This window comes from Athene noctua, chromosome 3 (assembly GCF_965140245.1).
Source record: "Athene noctua chromosome 3, bAthNoc1.hap1.1, whole genome shotgun sequence".
Lineage (NCBI taxonomy): Eukaryota > Metazoa > Chordata > Aves > Strigiformes > Strigidae > Athene > Athene noctua.
In genome coordinates, this window is record NC_134039.1 from 3,504,794 (window position 1) to 3,524,253 (window position 19,460).

At 50.7% G+C, this 19,460-nt stretch overlaps 2 protein-coding genes across 6 annotated transcripts in view; one reads left to right on the forward strand and one right to left on the reverse strand.

The window, feature by feature from the left end:
- TTC38 (tetratricopeptide repeat domain 38) overlaps nucleotides 1–19,460 on the forward strand; it is a 55,461-nt gene that overhangs the window by 12,271 nt on the left and 23,730 nt on the right. For 3 of the 5 annotated variants that reach the window (XM_074901796.1, XM_074901797.1, XM_074901793.1), the window contains exons 2-4: nucleotides 4,757–4,834; nucleotides 5,281–5,362; nucleotides 5,690–5,861. In XM_074901796.1, coding sequence (XP_074757897.1) covers nucleotides 5,692–5,861 — 170 coding nt within the window. In that variant the 5' untranslated portion in view covers nucleotides 4,757–4,834; nucleotides 5,281–5,362; nucleotides 5,690–5,691. Of the gene's footprint in view, nucleotides 1–4,756; nucleotides 4,835–5,280; nucleotides 5,363–5,689; nucleotides 5,862–7,717; nucleotides 7,821–18,005; nucleotides 18,100–19,460 lie in introns of those variants that run through there. The other 2 variants (XM_074901794.1, XM_074901795.1) reach the window with 2 other exon arrangements.
- On the reverse strand, nucleotides 6,789–17,788 carry LOC141958840 (polycystin family receptor for egg jelly-like). Its single transcript, XM_074901787.1, has one exon. The coding sequence runs from the start codon at nucleotides 15,402–15,404 to the stop codon at nucleotides 7,452–7,454; it is 7,953 nt and encodes a 2,650-aa protein (XP_074757888.1). The 5' UTR covers nucleotides 15,405–17,788; the 3' UTR covers nucleotides 6,789–7,451.

The following is a 19,460-nucleotide window of genomic DNA, read 5'->3' on the forward strand; positions in this document are numbered from 1 at the left end:
GGGTGAGGCGCCCCGCTTCTGCCTCGCGCCCAGGGAGGCCCCGGGGCCGCGCGGAGGCCGGGCTGGGAGGGGGCCGCTGAGGGGAGCCGGGCCGGGGCGGCGCAGGCTGCCGGCAGGGCGCGGAGAGCCGGCCCCGCGGTGCCGAGCGTCCGCTGGGGCTCAGCCCCCTCAGCCCCTGCCCTGGGCTGGGCCAGCGGCGGGGGTTGGTAGCAGGGGAGGGGGCGACAGCGCTGCCCCTGCGAGGAGCTTCTCGAAGCTCGCCGGGCTGCGGGTCGAGCCCCCCTGGCCCCAAGGCCGGGCGATGAGCTGCGCCTCTGCCATAACTTAGCTGAGAGGGGAGGGGGAGCGGTGAGGAGGAGTTGTGAGGAGAACATTATGCGAACACCGAGGGCGGTGGAAGAAGGAGGAGAAGGGGGGTGGAGGTTCATCGGGGCAGAGACTCCCCTGTACCCCGTGGAGAGAGAGTAAGGCCACAGACACACACACCCCCCCCAGCCACCCATGGGGGTCTGCCGAGGCAGGGACCGATCTGTGGCCCGCACTGAGACAGGCGACTGTGGCCGAGGAAGGCCGGGACCCCATGGGAAGAATCCCCCGCTGTTGCAGTTCAGTGCTGGGAGGACTGCAAGGCATGGGGGGTGACCCACATGCCCGTGGGAGGGACCCGTGTCGGAGTTGGTTTGTGTGTGGGACTCTCTCCTGTGAGAGGGGCCCCACCCTAGGACAGGGGAGGGATGCCAGAATTTTCCCTCTCCCTGAGGTGGAAGAAGCGATGGGGCTGACCACATCCCCCATTCCCTGCCCCTGCACCCCTGAGGGAGGAGGTCGCACTATCAGGAGCAGAGCTGAGCAGGGGAGAAAGGGAGGAGTGGGGGGAAGGTGTTTTCAAGGTGTGGTAATGCTTCTCATGGCCCTGCTCTGTCTTTTAAGTGTTGTTGTTAGTGTTTGTATTAAGTTTATGCTCTTTTTTTCTTCCCCTAACAAGTCTGGGGTTTTGCCTGCACCTTAAAGGATGATGTTATCTCTCCCTGTCCTTATTCAAATCCCTGGGTCTTTTGCTTCCCTCCTTCTCAGCACTGGGGGGCAAGGCAGGGGGCGTGAGCAGCATCTTTGCTTATTTTCCCCTTCTCAGCACTGCAGGGAAGGTGAACTGGTGCTCAGTTGCCCTCTGAGCTCAAACCACAACTTCCCCCAGTAGCCTTACACTGGGGGTGGGTTTCAGGTGGACTGAGGATCTGAAAATGGGAACGAGTCGCTGCACCCTTCCCTCCTGCTGGGGCAGAAAACCCCTCTCTGAACGTTGCTGTGTCTCAATCACAGCAGAGGCTGGTCCCACGGGCCCTCGCTTGCCCTTGCTGTGGGCCTCAAAAGCAGGTCAGGCCTTTTAACTCTAAACCAGCTCCAAGTCCAAGGGCTCAAAATCTGCCTGCAGGAGCTAGTTACTGATTAGTCAGTTTGCCTGCTTTCTTCCCAATGAAGTTCATTCTCTCTGACACTCCTTTTATTGCTGTTTTTTGGTTAATTAGGCAGGGAGAGGTAAAAAAAGAAGTCTTAAGGTGTTCTGAAAGTGTCGTAAGCACCAGAGCGCTGGAGTGCTGCCACTCGATAAGAAGAGGATGTGGTAATAGCAACCCACAAAGAGCAAATTTCTCAGAGCCAGCTGGGATTCTAGCAGGGGAAAAAAAAAATACAAGTAAACAGTCACCGGATCCCATGACTAAACTCTTATCATAAAGCAGGAAAAAGGTCAAGGCTTTGGTCTTGCCAAGAAGCAGTAAGAAGAGCCAAGACCATGGTGCTCCCCTCCAGGAGGCATCGCAGAGTTAGAGAGGAAGGCTGTGGGGAATCAGTGTCACTCAAAGGCAGCCTCTCTGAGAAGGGGATAACAGTTTTACAAGCTCCCGAGGCTGTTTTTTACCCACTCACCCTCCCTTTCTCATGGCTTTCTTTAGTCACAGTCTGATACGTGAGCACAGACAAGCCCCAAGACACGAGTGTCCCAAGAAGTCTGGGCAGGACCACTTGTGTGTGACCCAGGGGACAAGGGGCACTGGCTCTTCTGTGCTCCCAGCAGCCCAGGGTTCTTGGCTGACAACAAGAGACTAGGTCTGGAGCAGATCGTTTAGGTCTCTTAGGAGTCAGCAGCTATTACAGTGTGGTTCTTCCCTGCAGCCTCCTGTTGTGGTGTGCTAACAGGAAGAGCAGTGGCATACGTGATGTCGTGCAGCCTTGCTGCCATCCTCTTGGTACTCGAGGGGGAGTTTTCCACTGAGGGGGGAGTTATGTGGGCTGTAGCCTTAGCAGAGCAGAGCCTTTCTAGAGTGGACAGAAATAGCATGGACCTCAACTGGATCAGCAGTGTCCTTAGGGATGAATGCAGGCCTTTTTTTTTTTTTTTTTTTTCTTTTTTTTATTTACTAACCCTAGTTCTGCTGTTTTTCTCTGACGTTTATGCACGGATGTTTTCATTCCTGTGAATCTTAGCTTTAACAAATCTCCTCAAAATGGGATGACATTTTCTACTTGGCAACTACCTCAAGCTGTTTTGCAAACTGGGTGGTGGCAAAGAGAGCTAGAGAGCTGCTTCAAATGGAGCTTGGTTTTGATGACTGGTAATGAAAGTGGTTCCTGGCCTGTTTACAGGGCACCTTGAAAGGTAACCTGTAAGCAGCAGACCTAACCTTGCTACCCTCTTGACTTTTCTCCTTACACTGTTTCTGGATATGGTATGAATTGTAAAAAAAAAATTTGTAATTTTATATTCAGGTCTAGTCTTTCAGGCTTGTAATTTGAACACTCAAGTGCTTGAGCTGCTGGAATGTGAGCCTTTAATCCAATCACAGTGGGAAAGCTTTAGGATATATTAACAAAGATGTCTTTCCCTGGTTACTTAAAATTTTTGACAGCTGGGTCATTAGAACCAGGAAAAATGTTAAAGTGTAAAATAAGACGAGCTAAATTCTTGCAGCACCTGCAAGGACTAATCCTTCATTAGGAGGGGTCTGAATTGGCTTGCCCCAGGTCATTTTTTATGTCTATCCTGTATGTTCTGTGTACTGGAATAAAAATTATGCTGAAGTGATTGGGGCAGCTCCTCAACTCTGTATGCTTGAACAGGAATGTATTTGGTGTGCTGAATGTAAGCTGTGCTTGGGTCGTGGTTTAACCCCAGCCAGCAGCTAAGCACCACACAGCTGCTTGCTTACCCCTCCTCTGATGGGATGGATGGGGGAGAGAATCAGAAGGGTAAAAGTGAGAAAACCTGTGTTTTCAGAAAAAGACAGTTTAACCAGTAAAGCAAAAGCCGCACGCACAAGCAAAGCCCGATCAGGGATTCATCCCCCGCTGCCCCTCGCGGGCAGGTGCTCGGCCATCCCCAGGACAGCAGGGCTCCGTCACGCGTAACGGTGACTCGGGCAGACAAACGCCATCGCTCCCAACATCCCCCCTTCCTCCTCCTTCCCCCAGCTTTACGTGCTGAGCACAGTGTCCTGCGGGCTGGGATGTCCCTGGGCTCAGTTGGGGTCGGTGTCCCGGCTGGGTCCCCTCCCAGCTCCTTGTGCCCCCCCAGCCCCTCGCTGGCGGGTGCTGCGAGGAGCAGAAAAGGCCTTGGCTCTGTGTAAGCGCTGCCCAACCAAAACATCCCCCTGTTACCAAGGCTGTGCCCAGCACAAATCCAAAATATAGTCCCATACAATCTAATATGGGAAAAAATTACTGTATCCTGGTCAAAACCAGCAGAACTTGAGAAGCTGTATTGCAGTCTTAGAGGCTATGATGGGTGCGGTATCAGAACGCTGAATGGAGAGTGATTAGGAGAAATAAACCCAAATGTTATTAAAAATATCTGAATAGCTTGCCAGGGGAAGCATCTCAGCTTGTGAGATGACAGCCTTTGTGGCTGTGTGGCCGGCCTGTGTGGGGGGAAAAGCCTGCAAGCAGCTAGAGGTGACGTGCCCAGTTGCTGGAGATGCCCACATGAATAAATAAAGCATTTTGAAATAGGCATTGTTTTTCTCATTTTGTTGCCCGAGTTATTTAAGAGAGCAGTCACAAAGGCAACCATGAACCAGGGTGCTGTAGCTGCTGCAGCTTAACTCCACTGTTAAGTAAACTGCACATCTGCCTAATGAACTCTCCTCCTTCTCCAGCAGCTAGCCAGGAGATGTAGCACCTCAGTCGGTGTTACATAAGAAACCACAGCAGCCTGATTGTGGTTTGCATTTTAGCTTTATCGAATGCCCATGTTTTTCTTTTTTGCAAGGCTTGTGTACAAGCCTATGGTCCAAATTCTTTGTTGGCTTAACTCCAGCAACTTGGTGGATTTGCTCTGCCAGGCTGTTTGGCCTGCAAGTTACTTAAGGTATTGATTTCACTTATAAAAAACCCAGGGTTTTACTTTACCATGTCTCACATGAGGTGTGTCTGCAGTAGAGGGACAAAGCCAAAAGTTGAGTTATAATGAATTAAGAATGAGTCTCTCATTGAGACGTGTAACCCATCAGGATCTTCTCTTACACTTTATAAGTTTTGCTTCTTTATTCCCACTGCTAACACCAACTAATCGAGTCTTCAGATGTACCTACAAGTGCACAGATAGTTCGTGTGTCTGCTCATATTGTCCTTCCAGCCTTTTTTTTTTTTTTTTTAAATCACTGTTAATGAAAATATCAGAACACCATCAGTTTGAAAATCTGTTGGCACAGTTTGGAAAACGAGTGTAAAATGAACGGGTTTGTATTTGTTTGTCGTGCAGGCCTGGCAGGATGCTGGACTTGTCCTGTCCACGACCAGCAATGAAGCCTGTAAACTATTTGACGCTGTGCTGACCCAGGTATGACCGAAAAGTGTAAGGAAATGTGACTTGAAGGAACACGTGCATGAAACAGTCTTTGCTGTAGTTGGTGTTTAAATTTCTTACCAGCTGGGAGAGCCTCACAGTCAGGGGTTCAGCCGTTAGTGGCAGCAGAAAACCTTTGTAGCAGAGGGTGATGCCAGATGCTGCAGTGGTGGGGAAAACCGCAGCCAGTGTGCTCATCCTACTTGACACTGGAAAATCAACCGATTGACAACCACATCGAAATCCATGGTTATTAGTTCTGCTGGTGGCCAAACTACCTTAAAGAAGCAGTTTTTCTGTTTTCCTACTAGGCTAATTCTCTGTGTGTAAAGTTTGTCTTTTAGCCATTTGCCTTGCTGACTTTGTGAGTTCTAAATGCCTGGAGAATGAAGAGAAGCCCATTGTCGTCAGGGATTCTCAATCCTCTGTCTCTCTTACAGTATGCAACCTGGACCAACAACGAGAACCTTGGAGGCATTGAGGGATGTCTCTCCAAGTTAAAAGCAGCGGATCCAAATTTTAGTGAGTATAACCTTTAATTCTTAGCATGGAAAGTGCTGGATAGTACCTGGTGTTTACCTCACTTAAGGGGAAGGTGGTGGCTTACATCATTCTGTAAAGCTTCTCCAGAATCTAGAGCAGGCTGCAATGGTTTTGTGTGGGGTTTTAATTTTCATTACTTTTAAAATGGCTGTCGTGAAAAGCCCCTAAGAACTTTTGGCTTATGAGAGTCCTGGACCACTGTGACTACAAGTTGGTCTTGTTTAAAATAAACAACCTCTCCTCGTGTTTATGTAGAGAGGGATGTCATGCTGTACAGCTCAGCTTGTAACGTGCTGTTTTCCATAGCAATGGGACACGTCATTGCTAATGGTTTGGAGCTGATTGGCACTGGAAGTTCAGTGCGGCTCAACAAGGAGCTGGATGCTGCGATGAGGACGATGATGATACTTTCAAAATCACAGCCACTGACTGAGCGGGAGAAGCTTCATGTAGCGGCATTGGACATGTTTGCCAGGGGGTAAGTCCACTGTCATCCCATTTAAAGGAGTGGGAAGAGTTTTAGCTACCACAGGTGGAAGCAACAGTTGGCAGTAGTGTTGCCTGACATCACAGAATCCCAGAATCGTCTCAGTTGGAAAAGAACTCAAAGCTCCTCCAGCCCAACCATGAACCTCCCCCTGACTGTTCCCAACTCCCCCAGATCCCTCAGCGCTGGCTCAGCCCGACTCTTCAACCCCTCCAGGGATCCCGGAGACTCCCCCCTGCCCTGGGCAGCCCATTCCAACACCCAACAGCCCCTTCTGCACAGAAATCCTTCCTCAGAGCCAGCCTGACCCTGCCCTGGGCAGCTTGAGGCCATTCCCTCGGGGCCTGGCGCTGGGGCCTTGGCTCCAGAGACTCATCCCCCCTCTCTGCCCCCTCCTGGCAGGGAGTTGCAGAGGGCCAGGAGGTCTCCCCTCAGCCTCCTCTTCTCCAGACTGAACCCCCCCAGTTCCCCCAGCCGCTCCCCAGCAGACCTGTGCTCCAGACCCTGCGCCAGCTCCGTTGCCCTTCTCTGGCCACGCTCGAGTCATTCAATGGCCTTTTGGGGTGAGGGACCCAAAACTGAACCCACTCATCGAGGGGCGGCCTCACCAGTGCCGAGCCCAGGGCTCAGATCCCTTCCCTGTCCCTGCTGGCCACGCCAGTGCTGACACAAGCCAGGATGCTATTGGCCTCCTTGGCCCCCTGGGCACACTGCTGGCTCCTGTTCAGCCGGCTGTCAATCAACCCCCCCAGGTCCCTCTCTGAGTGGCAGCTCTCCAGCCACTCCTCCCCAGGCCTGTAGCCCTGCTGGGGGTTGTTGTGGCCCACGGGCAGCCCCCAGCATTTGCCCTCAGTGAAACTCCCCGAGTTGGCCTCAGCCCATTAATCTGGTCTGTCCAGGTCTCTGCAGAGCCTCCCATTAACTGACATCTAGCAAAGCATCGGGGTGAGATGTCAGTGGTTGTTCTTCAATTTTTCTCTCCAAACTGTAAATGCCATGATTAGTTAGGGAGCAGCACCGTAGGAGGGGAAGTGCTCTATTGCCACCCCTAAATATCATTAAGCTCTCCTTGTTTTAAATCCATCCTTGATCCATCGGTGGAATCTATGGTTTAGAACCGGGAAACTCAAATTATTTGACTACAGTAAGGGCCAATATTCTATAACGCAGCCTCGGACCCACAGAAACAAAGCTACCAACACTTGTCTTCTCTCTGTTGTCTCCCTGGGCCAAAGACTCTTTCCCCTGTAGAAGGGGCGATTGCAGTGTCAGAAGTGCTGTAGAGGCTCCCTGTTCCATTCAGTCCGATGAATTCAGGTGCACTGCAGAAAGCAGGGGCTAAGGATTCACTTTCATTATTTGTCAGACAAACGGGTGAGCGTGCATTTACCTCACCTACTTCTTGGCCAAGGTAAAGAGGAAGCTATCGAATCCCTGAAAGTGAGAACTGAGAATTAGTAAGGGATTGAATGTTAAAAAATTCTTCGAGGTAAATAATTGATTTATGAACAATTTATTTGAACTTTATGTGAGAAGTATTACAGAGTAAAGGTCATCTTGAACACAGAAATCTCTCCTTGCTCATACGACAAGATAAACCCTTTCTTTCCCATTGATTTTTCTGGTTTCGAGCCCTAAATGCTGCTGATGTCTTTTCACAGTCTGCCCGTAAAGTTCACTGTAAAATAGATCAGTCTCACTGGTCTTGGTTGTTTTACAGAGCAGGAGGTAAAATATCCCTCTCAGCCTTTGCAATACAAAAGAAACCACTTGTGCTTCTTCCGATGGTTCTTCATATACGGACTGTTTCACCTCCCCATAGGTAGACAAAATAACAGCCTGGAAGAGCTTGATCAAGACACAGATCATCACAACCGTGAAAGCAGCCAGGAACAGACCACCAGACAGCCTGTTGGATGGAAATGCCGTATCTCTGGATGCTGAGACACCGTAAGAAATGATGGTCTGAGCTGAGTGAATCATGTTATTGTAATTCCATTCATGCTGCCCAAACATAAGGTAGCCAGAAGCTGTAAATGCAAAAAAGTACACTGCTGCCACGAGGGCCATTGAGAAGAGTTTGGGAAGGGCTGCCAGGATCAATCTTTGTGCCAGGTGCACACCATAAAGTAATTGACAATATTTCAGAGTTTTCAAAACTGCAAGAAATGCTAAAAAACCTGCAGTAATCCTTAAAATCTGATCTAAATAAGCAATTGCATGAAAATTGATGAAATCATTCGGGTGAAGTAAGTAAAACTTCACTATATCGTCTCCCGCCTTAAACTTTAAGATCTTTAAAAAAACAAAGAGGAGGAATGCTGATTTTAAGCCAAAGTTGATTATGTTGGAAAATTTTCTGACATAATCTTTTTTCTCTTGGCCTATGATGAGGAGCTCCTCTGCAATGTAAAGGAAGAGGAGGGCAAGAGCAGTTACAGCCACAAACACCTGAGCTTTAGTTTGCTGATGAAAGATGGGGAGTGCAAAGGAGTGCACCGACAAACTTGGCTTTATCATCCCAAAAGGAGACATTTCAAATATGACTGAGAGGGTGCAAAAGAGGCCTACATCCGAGTTAAACGTAGTCAGTTCAATGATCACAGCCCACGTGTTCTCATCAAGCCAGTTGCTCTGCTGGAGAGTGTCCAGCCTTGTGGTAGAATTAGGTCTTCCTTCTTCAGGGAAAAAGTAAAACACGTATCCTTCTGGGCCGTACGTGTGCAAATCTCCATATAAATAATATGTCCACGGAGTTCTGTTTTGGTGGTAGGTGAACGCTCCGTAGCTGCTGGCATCCTTGGAAACAGACTGGTTGGCAACCTTTGTCCAGGTGCCAGCATAGTCACCTTTCTCTGGGGTGTCACTGCCGTATTTGTGAAGACAGTGGCTTTTGCTGATGACAAAGTTATTGATGAAGCTGTGAGGATGGAAACACTTTTTCTCCGTGTTTTTAGCCCGCACTTGCCTCATCCTAGGCAAACCAATGATTTTGGAGCAGCTCTCGGGAAGAAAGGTTGGCTGAATTTTGTTGTGGATCGAAGGCAAGAAAGTGTCTTTCAGCCACACGTTGATGTGTTCCAGCTGAAGTACCCTGGAGAGGCCCGGAGAGAACTGCTTGTGGATGAATCGGTTGTAGTGGAAAATGTTGGCGTTCTCAGTGGAATAGGCAAAGTGGAATAGCAGCATCAAAAAGACAAGGTGACTGATGAAACCTTTCGTGAAAGTCAATGCCTTGGCCTTGATTTTTGCCCTTTTCCACATGTCTGCAACTTCCTCAGGTTCTAAAGGCTTGTACTCCTTGCTGCTCCTGACTTCAGCAAGTTTTGCGCGCGCCTCTCTTATTTCATCTTTACTCAGCATTTCTTTATCCGACTTAATCTTAGAATAGTCTTTCAGAGTTACCCATGGGACGTTTTCACAGGTTTTCCGATGAAGCGTATGCATAGCTGAGAAGAAAATGGCTTTTAGAATCGAAATGAGAAACACTTTCTCAATAAAGGAGGTTGCAGATGCCAAAAGCCACTCTCTAGAAGTCTGATAGCCGTAAGACAAGCCGTAGGACACGATGAAAAACGATGACAGCCCCGTGACAGCTACAACTAGTGCCCATGAGGTGTAGAAGCAGCACCTCCGAAAAACTAGGTGCAGTCTCTCGGGACAGGGCACGCAGCCAACGCGTAGCGGTTTCCTTTCTTTCTGAAAGTTGCTGCCTTCTTCTGCGTAATTCTTCCGGATGTTGGAATTTGATTGCAGCCTTCTGTGGCAGGCCTCAGCCACTGGACGGGGAGTTTCGGTTGTCGTCTGCATGTCTGTTCCCATTCCATTCGCCTGGCTTTCAGAAACGGTGCAGTTACTCCAGTTTCGGGGAGATCCCTCGCTCCTTGTCTTTCTGGAACATGGCGTGCTCTGTGAGCTGCTGGGACCAGGAAGGTTCTCCAAGGGAGTAATATTCCTCGGTTGTGCTGAAGTTTCCGAAAGGTAGAATTTTTGCTGGCGCTCCTTAAAGTTCTTGGGACTTCCGTCCTGGAGAGGCGAATTTACCTTTGGGTCTGTCTGAGCCACATGACGAGGAGAAGGTTCTTTCCGGGAATACTTGAATAAGGCAGTTAGAATGATTTCCATGGGTATGGTCATCAAAGCGCATTCAATTCCTAGTGCTATTGATCTCAGGTACCTCAAGTGTCCCGTAGAGTCTCTATCCTTGTCAGCGTTAAAGAACATAATGTTAACAAGCAAGTCCAATAACAATACTGCTAAACACAGAGACAACCTCTGCAGCCTGCTGAAAGTGCCAGTGAGAACGTGAGCAAAAATTGAGAACCACGGATGGTTCTCTGTCAGGCTGTCGGCAAGTTTAATCAAAAAATAGTCGATTCTGGGCAGAGGTGTCTCGGGGTTTGTGACGGAAAATGTCCTTTCTAGGAAGCGATCGCCGTGGTCGACAGAAAGCCATTTCCTGCAGATGAAGAACCACGTCGTCCTGGTGGTCACATTCTCAACTTTGGCTCTGCTTAAGAACCAGCTTGGAGATGGGCCCTTGTTATTGTGCCAGACCCTGAAGGAACAAATGTCTCCCAAGTCCTTCTTCGTAGTTAACAGAAAGCAATCGACGCTTCCTTGCTGGAAAGGCAAAAATTGCGGGTGCCGTAAACAATGGACGTCACTTGTGCCATTCCGTCCGATGAGCTGAAGACAGACATCTGCTTTGGTGCCAGCTCCCCAGCGGCTGCCTGTGTGTAAAGTGACCAAAAAGCTCTCTGTATCAAAGGGGTCGTTGTCTGGCAGAACGATAATGTTGTTTTTCCTGTTCCTGTCAGCCCTGTCTTTTCTGACGGCCCAGAAGGACAGAAGAAAGTAGGCAGCAAAAATGAAGAGCACTGTTAAGAGGGTCACTGGGTTTTTAGGTATTTCTGCTATCAGCATTTTTCCCAGGTCGAGCCTGTTGGGGGGAACGAGTACTTTGGCTGCCAGGAACTTGATGTTGAACAGGGACGCGTTTAACGCAGCGTGGACTGACAGATGCCCGCGACTCTGCTTCATGTTGCAGACACAGTGGACCCTCTGCCAGTTGGTCAAGGAGCCAAGCCTGCACGTGTCTTCTCTCCACAGGCTTTGAATCCCATCCAGGAATAAGCACTGGTCGCTAAAAATGTGTATTTTCACCAGTCTCTGGGTTTGGTACCTCGCGACGTGGGGTGTCAGCAAGACGACGGAGATGTTATAAGTGTCTGTAGCGCTTCCTTGAGCCGTGGCTGTCAGCAGTGACTCTGGGAGACAGATGATATAGGGAGCCTCAATGTTACAGTCAGCGCCAGCTGTCTCGTTCGTGCTTGTGGTTGTTGGCTTGTCGTGAAAAGCCGAGAAGGAGGCTATGGGAGCAGCATCCGTGAGGTTGGCGCCTGTAAATACCAGTACCGTGAAAGTAGCTTTTAATTTTGTCAGGATCTGGATGTAGATGCTCTTGCTATTTCTGCTGACTTCAAACTGAAATCCTCCAGTTGTGTAAGCTCGCGTTTTATCGGGTCCCATTGCTAACGGAAAAGTTGAAGATTCCTTATCTTTCCTAGCAACCACAATTTCTGCTCCTTCAGGCACGATCCCAAGTAGATCCCCGTTAGCCTTGGTCTCTGCCATTTTGAACCCCAAGACCGTCGTTGCGATTTCTGACGTGTAACCTAACCAAGGGAAGGGGTTCTCCTCAAACTCAAAAAGGGCAGTGGAAATCACAGCGTCATGGGACAATCCAGGATAATTTCCTTCGTTCAGTGACGGGTAAAAGCAACTTCTGCAGGTGTTTCTGGCAGAGAAAGCATTTGTAATGTTCCAGGTTTCATCTTTCGTCAGCGTGATATTCCAGTGTTTTGTTTCCATGAGAGTTTCTGTCTCGCCAGGGACTTTGCCCTGGAAGACGATCTCCATTAAGGTTTCCGTGGTGGAGAAGACCTGTTTCACTCCGTCTACGTTGACATTCGTGTGAGGCAGAAGAGCAGCTCTCAGGATGTTGGACAAGCCCCTTAGTATTCCACTGCTTTGAATTTCTGCATCCTCAGACCAGTGGGTCTCGTTCCTCTGTACCTTCAGCGTTGCCGTTAGTTCGGACAGTTTCCTAACGGCGAGGTCTTGCGATCTGACGGTCACTTCGTCAGCTTCCTCTGTGACTTGCGAAAGAGAAGCAACTACTTGGTTGATGTCCATTAGGCTCTCGGCTGAAATATTCAGGAGTGTTTCAATCAGGCTTTCCCGGAACTGAGCCTTAGGGAGCTGGAGAGTTGGTGTGACTTTAATATAGTTTAAGACTGAGGCCGCCACGTAAGCCAAATAACCCGCGCTAAAATAATTTTTAGCCCGGAGATAAGATGTCATCGGCGCGTTAAAGCCGCTCACCGAGGCCAGCAGTTCATGAAACACAGCAGCTGGCGGCCGGCTGTTAACTGGGTTCTCCACGCGGACATATAAATTCACTTGGGTAAACGCCCCAAGGGAATTAGCGACTTGGACGTAAAGCTTCAAGGTGTACTTCTGAGAGGGCACTCCGACTGGGAGAAAAGACGGAGGAGTTCTAGGCTCGTAACCAAAGTACAGAATCGTGCCAAACGTGTTCTCCTCCACAGACGTTATTTTGGTCGTTTGGGGTACGTTGGAAGCTGCGATCACTTTATACGTCAGAGGTAAATTGCTGTCAGAAAATCCACTGCACTGAACAACAAATTTTGTCTGAAAGGCTGTACCCCAGCGTGGGTTGATGGTACAGTTGCCAGCCCTAGGAGGAGCAGTCACCTTAAACGTGTGTCTGTAGACTGAGGCCCTCCCGTCCCAGGTGGTTACTTTTAACTGGAGTACGTAGGATCGATGTGCAGCCTCTGTAAAAGTCAGAGCGTTTATAGACAGGTAAGGCCCAGACCTCCCCGTTGAGGTTCTGGAAGACCAGTCAAAGCTGACTTCTGTCGAGTTGTCTGAAAAAAGAGACCAGTAGTAGGCTGGCTGGCTGGTTGTTCTACAGTTTAGGCATTTTCCAGACAAGATAAATCTCTCCGTTGGAATTAGAGTGCTCCCACAGTTTTCGAGGCATGCCACGTTCAGGAAGAGTGGGGGGCCAGGCTGCACATTTACGGTTTGGTCAGCGTAGCTCCTCCTCGTGTCCTTTTGAATCTCTAGACGGAAGTAGTAGGCGCTGTTTCCTAGGAGGGATTCTGGTGGCACTGCCTGAACGGGGCCTGAGGGTGTTAGCCATTTCAAATCCCTCTGGGCCGGATGGCATCTCTTTCCCGGGCTGACTTGCATGTTTTGGTAGTCGGACACCTCTTTCGTACAGTACCAAGTAAATGTGATTCCCTTTAGTCCTTCCTTCGAGTCAGGATCGTAGGACGCGGAGCCATCGAGAGTCCAATTATCAGAAAAGCCCACTGTGCGGAACGTGCCTCCCGAAATATTTGCCACCAGGTCGTCTCTCTCGATCTGAACGTAAATTTTATCTGTGCCCCTGAGGACCGTTGCGGTCCCAATCGGGGTTATCTCAACAGTGAAATTAAACAGATACAACCCGTAATCCAAAGTAAAACTGGGAACAGTTAAGTGTATCATTTCTACACCATACATCCCAGAAGAGTTGACTGGGTTTTTCCAGTCCGGAATAGTTTCTGTGTCCTTAACAGAATAGACTCGCCACAAGGGTTTGTTAATTATACCCACGTTGCAGCGTTGTCGCACGTCGGCAAAGAGGAAAAAAGATGCCCCCTTTTTCCGGCGCAGGACAGAGGTCTGAGGAGCAGGCCTCCGAATGCGCACACTGTGTATGTAACAGGCTTCCTTCCGGCAAGCCACGGGCGCTTCTATGGTTTTTGCGGTGTGGTTGTTGACTGTGACTCTTAAAAGCGCCGGTGTAGGTGCACTTCTGCTACAGTTCACTTTTGCCACAAACCCCGTGTATTTCTCTGGATCGAAGGGTAACGCGGAGCGACGGACAAAACGCGTGGCGTTTCTTACGTGGTCGTTGTACGTGTAGGTGCTGCTCTGGAGAAGGCGGTCTCTTTGCGTTCCAAAAAGCTGCAGGTGGAAGGTCCACTCGCACTGTAGCATCGGATGTTGTGCAGGGATAAACCACACCAGGTAGGTGAAGCCTTGCGCAAAGGAAGGACGGCTGCCGGTGAAGACGTGGACTTCAGGGTCTCTTTCTGCTGGAGTCCTCTTCTGATTCATGTAAAGGTACATATTGAACTTGTACCACTGGAAGGCCACAAACTCTACGGAGAGTACGTAGGAGAGCTCCTTCTGTCGGTAGAAGACGGTGCGCGTGTGAGGGCCATCGGTGGAAATGGAGGTTTCGTCTTCTTCGGTCGTGTAAGGCATTCCGTGGTTGTCCTTGTAAGTGTAAGTGCCGTTCTTGGTCTCCCCTGGGTGAAGGTTGACGTGGACGGGAGGTTCTCTGCCTGCCGTTAGGCTCAGGGTACCGTTGAGTAGCTGTAGCTCTCCCATGGATTCCTTGACCCCCTTTCCATCAACGTGGAAGTAGATGCTGGCCACCACCTTCTCACCCAGGCTCTGAGGTGTGGGAACGGCACAGAAGTTGCTCTGCAGCGTAAAGGAACCGTAGGAACGGAGCCAATCCCCCGTGGCCTGCGTGTCCACCAGTCTGTAGGCCAGTGTCCCTGGGGAAAGGGGCTGAAGCCTCCAGGAGAGGCCGAGGGGCTGCCGAGCAACGCTAAGGAGCATGGAGCTGATGCTGAGGACATGCAGCAAGTCCCGCTCTACCTTGAGAGAGAGATTGAGGCTGATGTGAGGCATCTGCTCGATGCTGACCGAGGCAACGTGGAGCCCGTGGCGCCTGTAGCGCACGCTCAAGCGGTAGCTGTAGTAGGTGGCGCAGGTCTGTCGCAGCTCGACTGTTGGGTAGACGGTGGGCGGCAGCGTGTCTTGGTGCTGGCTGCTGGGAAGGAGGAGGGTAGAGGGGCTGCCTCCCTGGCTGCTGAAGCGGTACTTCCAGCCGGCGCTCTTGAAGCGCGCACACCAGCCCAGCTCCACCGGCTGCCGCGCGGGGATCAGGCGCGTCTGCGGCCAAAGCACGAACAGCCTCATGTCCTGCCCGCACATCTCCACGGTGACGTCGCGGTGGAAGCACTCGGGTGCAGCGCAGGACGCCGACGAGCAGCGCACGGTGAGGAGGATGGAGGCCCCGGGTGGAGGAGCGCTTCCTGGCGGGAGGCCTGTCTGCAGCGTCACCTGGCCCGACCAGCGCGAGGTCTTTGTCACCCACGTCGAGTTCAAGTACCAGAAGCAGCGAGGTGGGGGTGGCGGCCGCCCCTCTTTCCCCTCTGGCTCTGCTCTCATGCCCGGGGCCGGCTGGTAACGCAGGCTCACGGTGCTGTTCCACAGGCACGAGACCCAGCGCTCGCTGTCCCGCCGTTGGGAGACTTGCCCGTGCGGGCCCCAGCAGGTGACTCGCAGGGGTGGTGGCCAGAGACGGGGCACGGGGGCCGCCCAGCCCCAGGACCAGCTGCCCAGCACCAGAAAGACGAGAAGACGGAGCAGTCTCATTGCGGTGCGAGGTGAAGGAGGGAGGGCAGCTACCGGGGTGCACCTGTTGGTGGTGTAAAAGGAACAAGCTTTAGAAAACCCTTTTCTCTTAGGACGTTATTCTTAGCAGCAATAATTAATAAACAGATCCTGGTTTATAGGTTTAATTAAAGAGCACAGGTGCTCTAGGAACAGTATTGACAGTTTCAGCAACTTAGAAAAGCTAGGTAATGAAAAGCTAGACAGAGAATAAGTATCTGTTAAACAGAACGTTTTGAGTCTTTTCTCAGAAGTCTACAAGTGAATTTTCATGAGGGTTGTTCAGAACATGAGTAACGACGATGACCAAAGACTGCATCAGTGAACAGTGGTGTCCCAACTGCAATTGGAAGAGCACGATAAGACCTAGCCGAAAGTGTGGAATACAATGGACTTTTGAAATTGGTGATGAATTAAGAGCTGAAAGTTCCTGGAAAGTCACCAAAGACTCTTTGTAGTGTATGTTATATCCTCTAGAGAGAGGGCGCTGTTTGTTAGCTGTTGCCACTCCCAGAGGTGGTGGCCCAGGTCTGACTTGTCTCTAAAGCAAGCCTAGAGATACCCACAGTCTGGTGAAACCCTTTAACAGAACTGGCGACCCAGATGGGACTCGAGGAGACAAGAGGGAAGAGTCAGATATTCCTCTGGACAAAGCCGTTACCAATACTCAGATTGCCGGCAAGGCAATAAGAGGTGAGTCCACCTAAGAGACTTGGGCACGGGTAATTCCAGACAGGATTATACTGGGAAACTCTCGTGTTTAAATTTGCAAAGAGAGAGATAAAAGAAATCTATAGAAGATGGGGCCAGTACTCAGTGCTGAAAGGGGGACGCCCTTGTTCAAGGCTGAGAACCCAAGTATCTGGCCTTGTTAGAAACTCCCTTGGTTTCCCCCCTGAGCCCTGGCCAGGCTTTGGGTGGAATCCAACAGGAGAATGAAACCAGAAATTTTCCGCTCAAAACAAAGGTGCCAGCTATTCCGGCCTGTCGATCTCTGGTACGTAAGGCTGGACCCGCTCGCATCGACTCTGGAAGCCTCACCTCTGGGTGGAAGCACCGCGCAGGATTTCCCGCTTGCCGGGACAGGTTCTCCAAATCCTCGCTGCAACCGGGGCTGCCCAGCGTCTGCGGATCTGGGTGATAGTAAAGTTTGCAAGTGGTGAGGGATCTTTCTTAATCACTATTCTCTCTCTCATGTAGTAATGATTTGGTGCATTACCCTGTATTTTCCTATTTGTTGCTTTGGGTGCACTATTCTGCCTTTCCTTACTGCCTGTCTACACTGTGACATGATTTGGTTATCACCAGTAAAATCCGCCTACTCTTTTCCCTCTGGTGTCTGAGTTTAATTGGTATCCTTCATCAGCAAAACATCATCTTCTCTGGAAACTGAAAGAACAATGGGACCCGCTGGCATCAAGGTAGATGAGCACGGTCAGATTTCTGCAAAGGTAAACGGTCTCATTGTGGATAAGAAATTGGTTTGGGTTAAATTTGCGATCTCTCCCAATTCCCCTACTTGCCTTTTGGGCCTGTACTGGATTTTGAAGTTCCCCAGATTTCCAGTGATAGTACAGGGACTAGTAGGGGAAGAGATAAACTATTTATCTACCCCTCGACGAGAACTTTGGCAGGAATTTGGTACGTTTATCTCCTTGGCTCCAACAGGGATTCAACTGATTTTAATGGGCTCAAAAATAATGGAATTGAGAGGTCAAAACCAAAATGATTTGAATGATATCCAATTTGAATGGGCTGCAATTCCCAGAGAACTTTCAAGTCCATTGGGAGCTGAAGTGGGATTGTTAAAATCGGCTGAGCCAATTGTGATAAAAACAAAAGGAGGGACTCCTCCTTCAATTTGGCAATATCCAATGATAAATGAGGCTGTTCCCAGCAGAAAAAAATCGAATTGTACATTTTTTAGAAAAAAGCCTTTTGAAGGAATGTCTTAGTCCTTATAGGGCTTCAATCTGACCTGTTCGTAAAAGCAGATAAAGATGGAGATCTTGGATATAGATTTGTTCAAGACTTACGAGCTGTAAATGAACATGTAATTGCTTCACATCCTGTGGTACCAGATCCTGGTCTGGTTTTAAGGCAGATTCCAGTCTGGGCACAGTATTTCACGGTGCTTGATCTTACAGGAGCTTTCTTTAGCATTCCAGTTGCGGAAGAAAGCCAATCAATCTTTGCCCTCCCGTGGCAAGGGAAGCAGTTAACTTGGACTCAGTTACCACAAGGATTTACTAGTTCTCTGACAATATGTTCTCAAATTTTGTGAAATTATTTGCAAGATTTGTTTTTTCCAAATAAGTCTGTTTTGATACCATACGTTGCTATATATGCTGTATAGAGAGGGCGCTGTTTGTTAGCTGTTGCCACTCCCAGAGGTGGAGGCCCAACTCTGAATTGTTACTCAAGCAAGCCTCGAGCGACCCAGTCTGGTGAAATCCTGTCAGAGGCGGGCGGCAGCTGGCGTGTCCCCGCCACAAGGACTCGTCACCCTCGGCCCCAGCACAGCGGGAAGAAAGGCATTTAACCTCAGAAACAGCGCCGGAGGGGATGTACCTGAAGACACAGGAACAACTTCTTTGCAGGCGATAATCTGCGTAAATCGTGTCTGCCGTCGGGGCTGCGTTCCCCTCGGTGGCAGAGCAGCGCAGAGTAACGCGGGGTAAGAGTGGGTAGTGCGCGGTAACGCGGAGTAACACAGGGTAAGAGTGCGTAACGCGTGGTAACGCGGAGTAACTCAGGGTAAGAGTGCGTAACGCGTGGTAACGCGGACTAACTCAGGGCAGTTCTGGGTGACAATGGGTAATGAGTGGTAACCCGGGCAACGCGGGGTCATGTGATGTCACAGTGGGTAATGCGGGGCAACGCGTGGTTGAGCGTGGTGTTCTGGTGGCCCCGCCCACTGCTGGCCTGACCACACCCACTCATTCTGGCCATGCCCCTGCCCATTGTCTTTTTAGTCACGCCCACTCTCTACTTGGCTCCGCCCACCACGGGGAGGGGGGGGGGTGTTCCGCCCCCCGTCTCTCCACCTGCAGCGGCAGTTGGTGCGGAGCCACCGGCCGAGGGCAGCGGGGCAGCTGCGGGGGATCACAGAACCACAGAATCGTCCAGGTTGGAAAAGCCCTTGCAGCTCCTCCAGCCCCACCATGACCCTCCCCCTGACCATTCCCGACTCCCCCAGATCCCTCAGCGCTGGCTCAGCCCGACTCCTCAACCCCTCCAGGGATCCCGGGGACTCCCCCCTGCCCTGGGCAGCCCATTCCAACGCCCAACAGCCCCTTCTGCACAGAAATCCTTCCTCAGAGCCAGCCTGACCCTGCCCTGGGCAGCTTGAGGCCATTCCCTCGGGGCCTGGCGCTGGCTCCTTGGCTCCAGAGACTCATCCCCCCTCTCTGCCCCCTCCTGGCAGGGAGTTGCAGAGGGCCAGGAGGTCTCCCCTCAGCCTCCTCTGCTCCAGACTGAACCCCCCCAGTTCCCCCAGCCGCTCCCCAGCAGACCTGTGCTCCAGACCCTGCCCCAGCTCCGTTGCCCTTCTCTGGCCACGCTCGAGTCATTCAACGGCCTTTTTGGGGTGAGGGGCCCAAAACTGAACCCACTCATCGAGGGGCGGCCTCACCAGTGATGTTAAACAGGAGTGGCCCCAAGACCGAGCCCTGGGGGACACCTCTCGTGACCGGCCGCCAACCGGATTTAACTCCCTTCACCACAACTCTCTGGGCCCGGCCATCCAGACAGTTTTTTACCAAGCGAAGCGTGTGCCCATCCAACACGCAAACAGTCAGTTTTGCCAGGAGAATGCTGTGGGAAACCGTATCAAAGGCCTTGCTAAATCAAGGTAAACAACATCCACAACCTTTTCCTCATCCAATAAGCAGGTCGCCCTGTTGTATAAGGAGATGAGGTTTGTCAGGCAGGACCTGCCTTTCACGAACCCATGCTGACGAGGCCTGATCCCCTGGTTGTCCATTATGTGACTTTTAATCCACCCGAGATGACCTGCTCCATGACCTTCCCTGGCAC

Coding starts and splice junctions, on each gene's coding strand:
- LOC141958840 (XM_074901787.1), bottom strand. CDS start 15,404: ATGAGACTGCTCCGTCTTCTCGTCTTTCTGGTGCTGGGCAGCTGGTCC.